Source organism: Sinocyclocheilus anshuiensis, unplaced genomic scaffold, assembly GCF_001515605.1.
Source record: "Sinocyclocheilus anshuiensis isolate Anshui unplaced genomic scaffold, SAMN03320099.WGS_v1.1 scaffold188, whole genome shotgun sequence".
NCBI lineage: Eukaryota > Metazoa > Chordata > Actinopteri > Cypriniformes > Cyprinidae > Sinocyclocheilus > Sinocyclocheilus anshuiensis.
The window spans coordinates 2818495-2831674 of NW_015555768.1; the positions used below are offsets into that span (position 1 = coordinate 2818495).

The following is a 13180-nucleotide window of genomic DNA, read 5'->3' on the forward strand; positions in this document are numbered from 1 at the left end:
AATTATGAAGGGACCTCCCTTATTCTTTCTCTCCTTCAACTTTTTTGATGTGCACAGGCAATGGCAAGACCACTCTCTGTCTCTCTCTCTGGTTGCGCACAAGTCTCCTTTCCTCACCGTTAATCCACGTGAGAAGCGGCGGTGGCGGTGCTTGCTTTTGACTTCCGCCCTTTCGTCCGGGAGTGCAGAAGAAGCCCTTTTCTGCATCCTGTGTGAATAATTTACAGGAGCTGCCGGTGCCAATGCTTTCAAGGTTGTCTGCGATTCAGTAGCTGTGGTACAGGAAGGGCCTTTGGCCTCATGGGGAGTGCTCTCTCTCTCCCATGTATCTCCAACCTTTTAACTGCAAATCCACCAAAAGGGGGATGGGGAATAGGGCTGTGGAGGCCAGGTCTCTGGTCTGCCACCACCCTTCAGTGCTACTTTTGTATGGGCAGCTCTCTCGGGCATTAGGGAGGAAACAGCAGGGCATTTTTCATTAGCTGCTCCCCTGGCACAGGCTAGTAAAAAAAAAGACCACATTCAGAAACGAGCTCCCTGCGACTGCCTTTTAACACACAGATCTGCTATTGTGCGGCTGACCTTTTTTTAGTTGCTGTACTTCAAAAATGTGGGAAGGGGCTGGAGCGGCCATAATAAGGAATATGAAAACAGGCGTCTAGTGAAGTTCGGTGAGAGCCGTGCCACCGGAGGAGTCTGAATCGGGCATCGTTAGCCAAGGTCAAAGCTTTCAGGGTCCTGTGGATGGATTAGGATGAGGAAGAGAAAAGAGCATTTGACGCCAATTACCCACATCGGTCTTACTGAGCGGTTCTTATAAATCAATATCCTCTGCCTGAACACCGTGTAAACTGAATTGAATCTTATTTTCGGAGAGCTGTCATGTTCAATTTGTACCTTTCATCCTTAATGGACGAAGCTAAAGCATTGCTAATATAAGCTTTATGAGGCCCAAGATGCTGAGCTTGTTAACAAAGCGGGTCGTTTTCTCAAACAGGCCAACAAGTTCAGGGCCGTACAGCCCATCTGGAAAACGTTCATGCATTACCGTTCGCTAATGGCCACTCTTTCTCTACATTCTCTTCCAGCGCTGTTCCTCAATACTCCTAAGAATGGAGGTAATAAGTCAGTCGGGTACTGGTGATAATGACCAATCTAAGCCGGCCCGAGGTGACTCTCCGGGCACTCTCCTCGTCTTTCCTCCATCCGTTTTTGTTTGCGTAAGTGCCTCATGATGAGCCTGGCAGTGCTTCTGTGCAAATGAGAATAAATAGTCAGGGTGTCTCGTGAGAGAGGACTGTGGGAAAAATAAATCAAGCTCCCATTAACAGCAGCTTCCAGCTGCTTCAGAGCAACGGACTCCAGCGGCAGCCTTTTATCCGTCTATCTGTGTTTGTTTAGTGCCACTGCTATTTATTCATCCGAGCGCCGTGCTCCCGTTATTTGCACCAGACGCTTTTAAGCAAATCTTGAAAGAAATCTAGCTGCCGCATCCCATAAAGGCATAAATGATATTCTATAAACATTCATCAACAACACCCTAGGGAGAATTACGTCATGTTCGTCTTCAGTTGTGCAGATTTATCCAAAAGCTCATTACCTAAGCAATGGCAGGTTTAAAAACAGTATTTGTTACTTGCATCAAAAGCAGGGCGATGCTCAAGGCTGAGAATTGTGCTTGGTAGAAAATTCTGAACGTTCATGTGTTTATTTTAGTTTTACAGATTTGACAAAAACTCAATTTAATGTGTTAATTAGAGTGATAAATGAAAAAACCTACTTTTGATTTGACACTATGCTAATTGTGTGAGCCAAAATAGTGACAGGTGACAGTGGCAGAAAATATGTACATGGAAAGACCTAATATATATACATATATAAAAGCTGGAATGTAAGATCAATTAATTGATTTCAATTATAAATTGTAATTAAATAAATCTGTTGACAGTAAACTTGTAGGAAACCTCTTTAGAAACAATCACTATTTTTGCAATTCCATTTGTTACCTAAAGTGAAATCGATCTACATCAGTGCCTGTATCGCATTTTCTGTAAAAACAAAATGAACAAAGATTGTCATCTGAAGCCACATTCCATTCAAATGCTCTTCAAATTGCTTGAGGTCATGTTATCTAAACACTTCATACGTCATACAAATCACCCCAGGCAAATTATTTGTTATTACTGTTATTTATAAAGATGATCACACAGCAGTATTCACATCAGACTGATGATCAAGCCATTCAAGAGCAGACAAATATGCATGATTTTTTTTTATCAGCATGACAGCCAACCTGAATAATAAATAATAACCAGTTATGTAATGCAGCACAACCCAGTGTCAATGCCAATCTGAAAAGCTTTAAGTTGTTAGGATAAAGATACAATAGAAAGAGCCTTCTGTGAATTTATTTTCACCCGTTTGACTACATAATGATGTAAATGTGGATATGGGTATAATTTAAAAAGAAACATTTGATCATATATCTTACAATTTTTTTTTAATGCAAAAGTAAATTTTAAATAAGAATTTAATAAACACTAACATAAAAAAATAATAAATAGAGTTGTGGGAGTAATTTAAAAAGAAATATTTGACAAAAAGTTTTTAATGTAATTTTTTAAAATTCTAAATAAAAATGTAATGATTTTATATATACCGGTGTGTGTGTATATATATATATATATATATATATTTATCCCCTCGCACAGAAAAATATGAATTCGATATTCCTTTCTTCCTAATTAAAGTTTAGATTGGCTTGGTAAACTTGGTAAACTTGTCCCTGCTGATATTTCCTATCGATAATTCATTCACATTGTGCCTGTGGCGAGAGGAAGGCTAAATTTTCCTCAGCCTCACGCACACAACTTGTAGCTCACAGTTTGTAGCTCAAGCTTTGAGAGGAATCCACAACAGCTGACTAGTTAGTGCTCAATCTCTCCTTTTAGCTCCTCTGTTTTGCCGGAGCATTAAGAGCCATATGTTTATCACACACTCCTGATTCTCCAGTCACAGATGGCCAGATAGGGGTTTGATCCTATCCCAACAGCAGAGCCTAGCAGCAAGCATGCCCATGAGATCTGTTCCTATCCCAAGCAGTGGGGTCCCAGCCCTGCGGTGTCTGGATATAGCTGCCCTGGATCCACACAGATTCTGTGAGTGCAGGGCAGAGAAACCTCACCAAACACCCCAGAAAAAGATGCTGCTACTTCACCCCCTACTGAGGTCCAGGATGCCTCCCGCTGTTCCCCTGCAACCTGCAGTGAGACTGCCTGATTCTCAGCATTCTGCGCTGGTTCATCAGCCCATCTAACCCCATGATGCCAGCATTTTAATAAGAGCAAAACAGCCTTGCCCTCTCTGTCCTGAACAGTGGCGCAAATGATTCCTTCTGTCCTTGGTTTTTAATCACAAGACTTTACTGCCTACTTAGCACTTTTTTTGGTGAGGTGTCAATAATTTAGAATATTCATGATGATGAGGAACGCATACCAATCTGCAAGCTAGCGCCTGTATCGTTTGCAGTTTTCACACTCACTTTCCATGCACATTTACAAAATGCCAGTAGGCATTTATTCAGCTGTCAAACCAGACAGATTTCTTTTTAGCGTTGTTTTTGCCAAGGGCTTGCATCACTTCGAGTGCTGTTTTTTCACGGGACATTAGATTCCCACAGCTGCCCTGCATTAGTCGCCGATGCGACTGTGCCGCTTTTATCTGGCAACTTTTGTTTAAGATGCAATTCCTGATTTAACACTACTTGTTTAAATGTGCTGAATGCACCTTCATTAGGTGTTGCTTTGACTAGGAACACTTTCTTTCCTGTGTTAACTTTCTCAAAACACTTTTCATACTCTCACTAGCTTAATTACCCCACTATTGTATGACAGTGTGTATGTATATTGCTCACTTCTGTCATTTTTGTATTTTTTTTTTCTAAAACATCGTGAATATTTTCACTACAATGTCTTTTCCATCATATTTAATGATTTATTGCATTTAACAGCATTCTGTGGTGGAAATGACATTTTTGGACTTGCTAGTGCTGAATTTATAGAATTATATTTACACATGAATATATACACATGAAGAAAACCAACACAAATACAATTATTATATAATAATTTTCATACTTTTTGCATAATTTGACTAAATTAAAACTTGACTGGAAATGACGAAATATAAGGTTACAATAATAATTAGTGATATTTACCTTGATTTTTCTTTATACATCACATTTCTCCTGTTTCATCTCAAGGATGCTCTTCTCTGAAGCGGTTTTTTCCTTAGTAACCAAGTACACAAATAAAAAAAATTAAATAACTTTGCAAATCTGGTGTTTGTAGTGGAAATGATGTAACTGCTAAGGGTCGTAATTATTGTAAAACATTTGATTTAAATAATTTTTTTTAGAGTAAAACAACATTTATACATGAAAGGAAATTGAAAAGTAGAATAAATACATTACCATACCAAGTTTGGTGTCAGTAAGATTCTTTAATGCTTTTGAAATAAGTGTCTTATTTTAACTAAGGCTACATTTAAAAAAAATAAAATAAAAATACAGTAAAAATAAAGAGTCGTATTGTAAAATTTAAAAAAAGCGGTTTTCTGTTTTAATAAAATTTTAAGAAATTATTCTTGAGATGCAAAGCTGAATTTTCAGCATCATTACTCCAGTCTTCAGTGTCACACAATCCTTCAGAAATCATTCTAATATGCTGATTTGCTGCTCAAGAAACATTTCTTATTATTATTACTAAAAATGGTTGTGCTGCTTATTATTTTTTTTTTTGTACTTTTTGTTCAAAAGTTTTAGTTAGTTAAAAAAAAAAAGAACTGAACATAAAAGTGTCTATAGATATAAAACACCCAAATATGCAACTCAAGCAAAACAAACACATGGAGCAAGACACTCTTCATACACCTCTATACAGTATAGACTCATTCTCTTCCGTTTCTCATCGCTCCTCACGAGGTGGGTTCTAATTCCAATCTGTACCTAAGAAGACTGTAAAGCACACACCCTGGATTTGGTCAGAAATTGATACGAGACCTTGCCGTGCTTTAATTGATTAACACTCGCTTTAGATCTGCGCTGCCTCTCAAAAGTAGAGAGGTCTTCCTTAAGGTGAGAATCTCTGCAATGAAGTGGTCCGCCGCTGATTAATTTGTCATGATAGGAGCTTGATGGGCACTTGGTCTTGGAGAAACAGCCGAATGAAAGAGTGTGAGATTGACATTGGGGTTTAATTACGAATTAAAGGCCTCCAGAGGGTGGCTTGGAGTCTGTTTCCTCAGGCTTTCAAAAAAACAGACCTAATTAAGTAAATGAAATTGAGTAAAATCACACTCTGTAAACCATCCTGTATAATGTATCATTCATGTTTCAAAAAAATGTTGGAAACAGATTTGAAAAAAGTACCTGTTTTGCACATGGAAATTAGGGTTTGAGTCTGGCCAGTGTCACTTTCTTTTCTGCCCTATTTAAAAATAAATAAATAAATAAATTATATATATATATATATATATATACACATACATACATACATGGGTCTGAATACTTTCCGTACCCACTGTATATATATATATACATTTAACATATATATAATATAATTTACATAATTATGTAAAAATGTATGTGCATTTTTATGTAAAATGTAAATACATACATACATACAATTATTTATTTATTTATATAAATTATGTAAGTGCTGGCATCACTTTCTTCAAGGGAATCTTCAGAGGGAATATGCATGGAAATATATAGGTCAGCTTCATAAATATTTCATGCAAATGGATAGCTGTTCGCTCTAGTGAGGATGAAAAAAATCTGATGCATTGGGATTTACACACTCATTTGATTAGAGAGATTGTAATTGCAAAAGTCGTCATTTCCATACTAACCTGCTTTCCTCCCCAGACCTTTAATCTCAACTATCCTTAAAGTTGGCTGTCAGATAGCCGGAGCATTCCTCATAAACTCAAAGGAGGGAAGCGACATTTTGTGGAGCACTGCAGATTTTTCTTATAAAGCCAACGATAAGGAGAGACAAGGCGAGGCCATCTCGATATCCCCCATTTATTCTCATTACTAGTGATAATCATTACTCACTCTCTCTCTCATTTGTTCGTTCCATCTTTCTTGAGGTATTCCCTTCCCCCCAGTAGACGGTGGCTATATTTGGAGTAGAGAAGACAGATGCTGTTTACTGTCCCCAAAGATCTCCAACATCAGAGACAAAGAGAAGCAAACTCACCTGCATTTACAACAAACACAAACACAGACTCTATAGTGCTTACAAACATGGGTCTTGGGAAGATTCTTGACAATGATGAAAGATAAGAAACATCTTGGAAAGTAAAAATGATCACAAGATTTTTCTTATAAAGCCAACGATAAGGAGAGACAAGGCGAGGTCATCTCAATATCCCCCATTTATTCTCATTACTAGCGATAATCATTACTCACTCTCTCTCTCTCATTTGTTCATTCCATCTTTCTTGAGGTATTCCCTTCCCCCCAGTAGACGGTGGCTATATTTGGAGTAGAGAAGACAGATGCTGTTTACTGTCCCCAAAGATCTCCAACATCAGAGACAAAGAGAAGCAAACTCACCTGCATTTACAACAAACACAAACACAGACTCTATAGTGCTTACAAACATGGGTCTTGGGAAGATTCTTGACAATGATGAAAGATAAGAAACATCTTGGAAAGTAAAAATGATCACACTAATCTCTAGAAAAGTGCAGACAGATGTGGTCAGGACCACACGCTGAAAAAAAGCCTTCTTTATGAGAATCTGTCTCTTTTCCCACTTGTTTTCCAGTAAAATTATCTGAGAGTGTTTTGTTATGCTTTTGTCATTTTTATTCATTTTTAAATATTTATACTTGGCTTTAATTTATTTTTATTGCCATTTTAGTAATACTTCAACTTAAACACAAATTAGAAATGTTTCCTTGACAACTAACTGAAATAAAAAAAAAGGTTTACTTTTTTGTTAAATTTTTTCATCTAAAAATAACATTTTATTTCAGTTTTATTTAAATTAATAAAATTATTTTAATAGTTTTTTTAGTGGCAGACTGGCAGATTTTTCACTTGATTTGAACTTATTTATACTTAAAACAAATTGAAAAAAATATATGCCAGTGCATTAAGACAAAATACACTCATATTAAAGATATCGTCTACACCAGTGTTTTTTAGTATCATTTATGTACTATGAAAATATTCATTCATATTTGAATAAGAATTTATTTTTATATTTTCAAAATACATTTTAATTTATGTTTTAAGTTTAAGTTTACTTTTGTCATGTATATTTTAAAAAATATTTTTAACTAATTTATTTTTATTTCATTTTTAATAATTTTAGTAAATCAACTTAAATGAAAATTAGAAATCTAAAATCTATCTAAACATTTTCATCTATTCTTTTCACCATTTATATTTGCTAAAAATTAATTTATTTTTATATTTTCAAAATACATTTTAATTTATGTTTTAAGTTTAAGTTTAAATTTGTTATGTGCTTTTGTCATGTATATTTAAAAAAATATTTTTAACTAATTTATTTTTATTTCATTTTTAATAATTTTAGTAAATCAACTTAAATGAAAATTAGAAATCTAAAATCTATCTAAACATTTTCATCTATTCTTTTCACCATTTATATTTGCTAAAAATTTACAATAAGGTTCATTAGTTAACTGTATTAGTTAACATGAATTAAGCATGAACGATACTTCTACAGCATTTATTGATCTTAGTTAGTTAATTTCAACATTTACTGATACATTATTAAAATCAAAAGTTGTATTTGTTAATATTAGTTAATGCACTGTGAACTATGAATAAACAATGAATAACTGTATTTTCATTAACAAAGATGAATAAGTACTGTAACAAATATATTGTTAATTGTTTGTTCATGTTAGTTAATCCATTAACTAATGTTAACAAATGACACCTTATTGTAAAGTGTTACCTTGTTTTATTTGATTTCAGCTTTATCTGAATTAACAAAAACATTTATTTTTGATTTTTAATAGTTTTAGTTTACAATAACACTGCACTGTACTGACAGATTTTTTTTTCACATGAATACAGAATATCATGTTTAGACTTAAAAAAATAAAATAAAAAAAAAGCCAGTGCATGAAGACAATATACACTCATATATTGATATACATCTATCCTCTTAGTTCTATATCTAATATAGAGTTGATATTCAAGTACATTTTTCTTGTCTGAATTTTTTATAAATTAACTGGAAAATAAGACAAAATACTCATTAATAATAGGATTTATTGCAGTGCACATGCTCCTAACCAGATGCACTGTAATTAAGCAAAAACTAAAAACACTTTAACTTCATGCCAGCAATACAAATCAAGTCTCGATTTTTGTCCCTGACTGTCCCGAAATTGGTCCAAAAGCCCCATTTTTATAACTGTATACACTTCAACCACAACGTAAAGATCTGTAGAATCCACAATATTCCCTACAGGTACTGTTTCAGCCATGCACTACAGTGTCTGGCTCCACTAATTAGCCTAGCTGATTTCTTGAGCCGAGTAGGTGAGCTAATGAGCTACCTCGAGTGACCCTAACAAATAAAAGGTGGGAATCGTCCTCAGTGGTGCAGCTTTCGCCCTTGCCTGTGGCTGCGATGTAACAAGTGTGCTAATTGGTGTTCCCTGTTTTCACAGGTGTAAGTGTAACCTCCACGCCGGTCAGTGCTCCCTCCGTGACGGGAGCTTTCAGTGCGACTGCGAGCACAACACCACTGGACAAGACTGTTCGGCCTGCGAGAGAGGATTCAAAGCCAAGTCCTGGAAGCCCGGCTCATACCTGCCCACCCCGAACGGCTCCCCGAACATTTGTAGGAATTATACACCTGCTGTATTCAGTAATGCGCACAACACCTGAGAAGAATCAATTATTTACGTACTGTGTAGAAAACTAGGGCATCTTCACTCGCTAAGGAAAGTAGAATAGCACAAAGCTGTCAAGTAAACTTAGCAATGAAACGAAAACAGGCATATTGAATTGGAAAAATGTACAGTTCATCGCTACTGTACGTTCACTGCATGCAAAAGCGAGGCAGGTTTCTGCATTTTTTAACTCTTAGATGTGCTCCAGAGAGGTAGAGGAATAAATAAAATAAACCCACAGGAGTGTTTTGGAAAATAAATGAGTAAAACTCTCTCATTTGTTTTATCTTCCTCTCTTTCTGTTTGCAGGTGAGGCGTCGGGAACGTCTGACAGTAAGTGGCATGCTAATGGAATTTAGCAATGAAACGAAAACAGGCATATTGAATTGGAAAAATGTACAGTTCATCGCTACTGTACGTTCACTGCATGCAAAAGCGAGGCAGGTTTCTGCATTTTTTAACTCTTAGATGTGCTCCAGAGAGGTAGAGGAATAAATAAAATAAATCCACAAGAAATAAACTCTCTCATTTGTTTTATCTTCTTCTCTTTCTGTTTGCAGGTGAGGCGTCGGGAACGTCTGACAGTAAGTGGCATGCTAATGGAATACGCTGACTGTTTTTTTATTTTTTTGCTCTTTTTGGCCTCTTTATTTCATGTCGCTAACAAGACGTCGGTTCTGATCCGTCCCTTAACTGTCACTGTGAACTCTGATGGTGTGATGCATTTTTCCACAGTTTTCTACTTCATAAATGTTTCATGTGCTGTAAGACGCAAAGCATTGTAATGCTGGCTAGTGATGTATGAGGGTGCACTCAAGGTTATAGGAAATTTCAGTGCAGTTCTGCCCATTTGTGGGGGTCTAATGCTGTTTTGTTGGAAATCTGAGGTGATGACTGATCTCATGAGGAATATAGAAGAATTTTTTTCCAGGTGAAAAGGTGCACTTGGTATTTTTTTCCAGCTTAAAGGTGAAACTTTTGCGTTTTTAGTGATGCTAGTGGCACATACTGTATATTACTAAGTTTTGCATCGGAAGAAATCAGTGGCACTTTTGAAAAAGTTTCAAATGGTTTAGACTCGCATGAGATTAACGATCTAGTTATATCAGCTGCATAAAAGCTGTTTAATTAGATAAGATAGTTCTCTTCTCTTGGTGGTGGCCATATTGAGATCACATGACCAGCTGAATCCTACCAACATTTTTCCAACACGTTCTGTTGTCGAATTAATTAATAACGTGTGATTAATGTGCTTCTGAACCGGGTATAAATCAATGTCATTTTAAACCAAAAACATTTGCTTTTGCATGATACTACCAGTAGTGTAGGTGTCAGTATCAATTCAAAGACCGGAAAAATTTACTTAGTGCACCTCCAGTCATTTGCCAGAAGAAAAAAAACAGGTTATAATGTTGTTCTTCACTTTCAGTGCCAACACTAGCTGTTACGCTTGACCCTGCCACTGCACCAATGTCTATAACTACATCCATAACACCACCCACAATCCAACTGACCTCAACACCAGCCACCACAGGATCAGTCCAACCTGTCACAGTATCCCAGACTCCAGGTACATCAGCGTCTGTAAGCACGTTGACAGGTCAGAGCTGGTTTAAAGTCCATAGAGTAGTGCAGTTTGTTGTGTGATGGTCTGTAGGTTAAAATAGGTTAGTCTTGTAGTAGGTGAGCAGTGTTCAGTAGAAGAGCTCTTTAGATAAACTAGAAGAACATAACAGAAATGCATAAAAGTATCAAAAAGTATTTTAGTATTACAGTGCATTTTTGATCATGTTAATACTATGGTATTCTGAGGAAATACCATAGAGTACCATGTAAATTACATAGTACATGGATATGGTAATCACTCAGTATCATGGTACATGTATATGGGCAGTTGACAAATGGACATGAAAATGAACATAAAGCTTTACACTACTCTTCAAAAAGTTTGAGGTCATTAGGGGGAAAAGTTAGGTGTCATTATTTGGCAGGGATGCATTAAATTGACCAAAGGTGACAGTAAAGAAATCAATAATGTCACAAATGATTTCTATTTTAAATAAATGCTGTTCCTTTGAACTTTCTATTTATCAAAGAATCCTGAAAAAATGTTCCACTCTTCCAAGAAATATTAAGCAGCACAACTGTTTTCGCTGGTAATAATAAGAATTGTTTCTTGAGCAGCAAATCAGCATATTAGAATGATTTCTGAAGGATCATGTGACACTGAAGACGATGCTGAAAATTCAGTCTTACCATCACAGGAATAAATTGCATTTTAAAATATAATAAAACAGAAAAGTTATTTTGAACTGTAATAATATTTTACGGTATTGCTGTTTTTTACTGTATTTCATATTAGAATGATTTCTGAAGGATCATGTGACACTGAAGATGATGCTGAAAATTCAGTGTTACCATCACAGGAATAAATTGCATTTTAAAATATAATAAAACAGAAAAGTTATTTTGAACTGTAATAATATTTTACGGTATTGCTGTTTTTTACTGTATTTTTAATTGATTAAATGCAGCCTTTAAAAAAACCTTTCTGACCCCAAACTTTTGAACGGTAGTGGATATATTTGTATAGGAGTCTGGATTTTGTTTATACTTATACTGTTTTATATACTTCAGCTAAGTTTTAATTTTTTTTAGTATTTTAAGGTATGTAATATGTAAATTCATGACGAGCTCTTTTTGGAAACACACCCAATTAGATAAGTCCAATATATTTCAATAATATTTTATACTGTATATATTGACATTTGGCAATATTGATGGCATACTGCAAAACAACAACTATGTTATTGAAATTGCTAAAATTGCTTTATTTTTATGGTTTCCTGTCCATCAAATTTATGAAAATATAAGAGAAAATGGCCTTAAGAGAAATTCATGTCAACTGCCCATGTACCACAAGTACTGGCATGTGGTATTATTACCATTTGAAACCATAACTGTACTATGGTACCATCACAGTGCTTTTGGGTCCTGAGAAGCTTTTCTTCCCAACCTCTGACCAATGAGTAACACTCACTGGAGTGAGAGCAATTTATCATGGTGTGTGTCGGGCCATGGACTCTCACACTCCCTCAGGGTCCCGCTGCCTGCCATCAAACACACATGCAGAAGACACATTAATACATTATTTCACTCAAATATGTTGAAATATCTCCATAATTCAACATTATCAGGGCCTGTCAGAACGGCCTGATTTTGGAGTTTGTGATGTCATTTTTTTCAATCATTGCCAAGCTGGAAATATTTAATAACCCTCACTGGAAAGAACTGGGATTGTTTGGAATGGGAAAAATAATCTTCCGCAGTATGCAATGCAGATTTTGAAGGTCTGTCAACATTTGTCCACAAAAAGTAATGTTTTGTGTATGCTTAATGATGTGACACTCACCAAGGACTCTTTCAGGACATTGCTGAAATCTGAGTAGTCAGATTATGAAACTTGAGTCAGATCTTTCTTTTGCATGCAAAACATCTGGATTCCAGTTAATCTCAGTCTCAAACACCCCCACAGAGAACCCACATACCGTTCACAGACTGTCTGAAGTATACTGCAGACAAAACTAGCAACAGCTAGAGAAACTGCAAGTTCTGATTGGCTGGCTGCTATGTAACTTCTGTGAGGGTGCACAGGTTTTTATCAGTTAGCTGAGAAACAAAGTTTTAAATCAATACAATGAACACATGACATTAAAATTAAAAAGACAATAGGTGTGTCCCAAATCGCGTACTTATGCACTATTCTATGACGTTTTGTAATATAAATAGTGCAAGTAATGTGTTCACACTGAAAATTCCAAAAAGAAAAAGTGCATTTTAAATACCCGAAAAATGTTCTACGTGTTCTACATCTGAATGCCGGCTCATTATTGGCCAAAGCTGCACATGTGAGCAGCGCGACGCATGCGTGTGATGCTGATGCAGGAGCCGTCCAATAATGTAAACAACGTATGAGAATGACACAGAAGAGAAGAGGTTGTTGAATAAAGTCGTTATTTTTGTTTTGTTTTTGCTCACAAAAAGTATTCTCGTCCCTTCATAAAATTATTGTAGAACCACTGTAGTCACATCGACTGTTTTAACGACGTCTTTAGTACCTTTATGGATCCTGAAAGTTTGGGTGGCTTTGCTGTCAATGGCCTCTCTGAGCCATCGGATTTTATCAAAAATATCTTAATTTGTGTTCTGAAGATGAACAAAGGTCTTACGG

The 13180-nt window shown here is 35.9% G+C and overlaps 1 protein-coding gene across 6 annotated transcripts in view; it reads left to right on the top strand.

Annotated features, from left to right (window-relative positions):
* LOC107674329 (netrin-G2-like) overlaps window positions 1-13180 on the top strand; it is a 69721-nt gene that overhangs the window by 33936 nt on the left and 22605 nt on the right. For 4 of the 6 annotated variants that reach the window (XM_016468271.1, XM_016468270.1, XM_016468272.1 and 1 more), the window contains exons 4-6: window positions 8725-8897; window positions 9259-9282; window positions 10379-10549. In XM_016468271.1, coding sequence (XP_016323757.1) covers window positions 8725-8897; window positions 9259-9282; window positions 10379-10549 — 368 coding nt within the window. Of the gene's footprint in view, window positions 1-8724; window positions 8898-9258; window positions 9283-9509; window positions 9534-10378; window positions 10550-13180 lie in introns of all 6 variants that reach the window. The other 2 variants (XM_016468274.1, XM_016468275.1) reach the window with 2 other exon arrangements.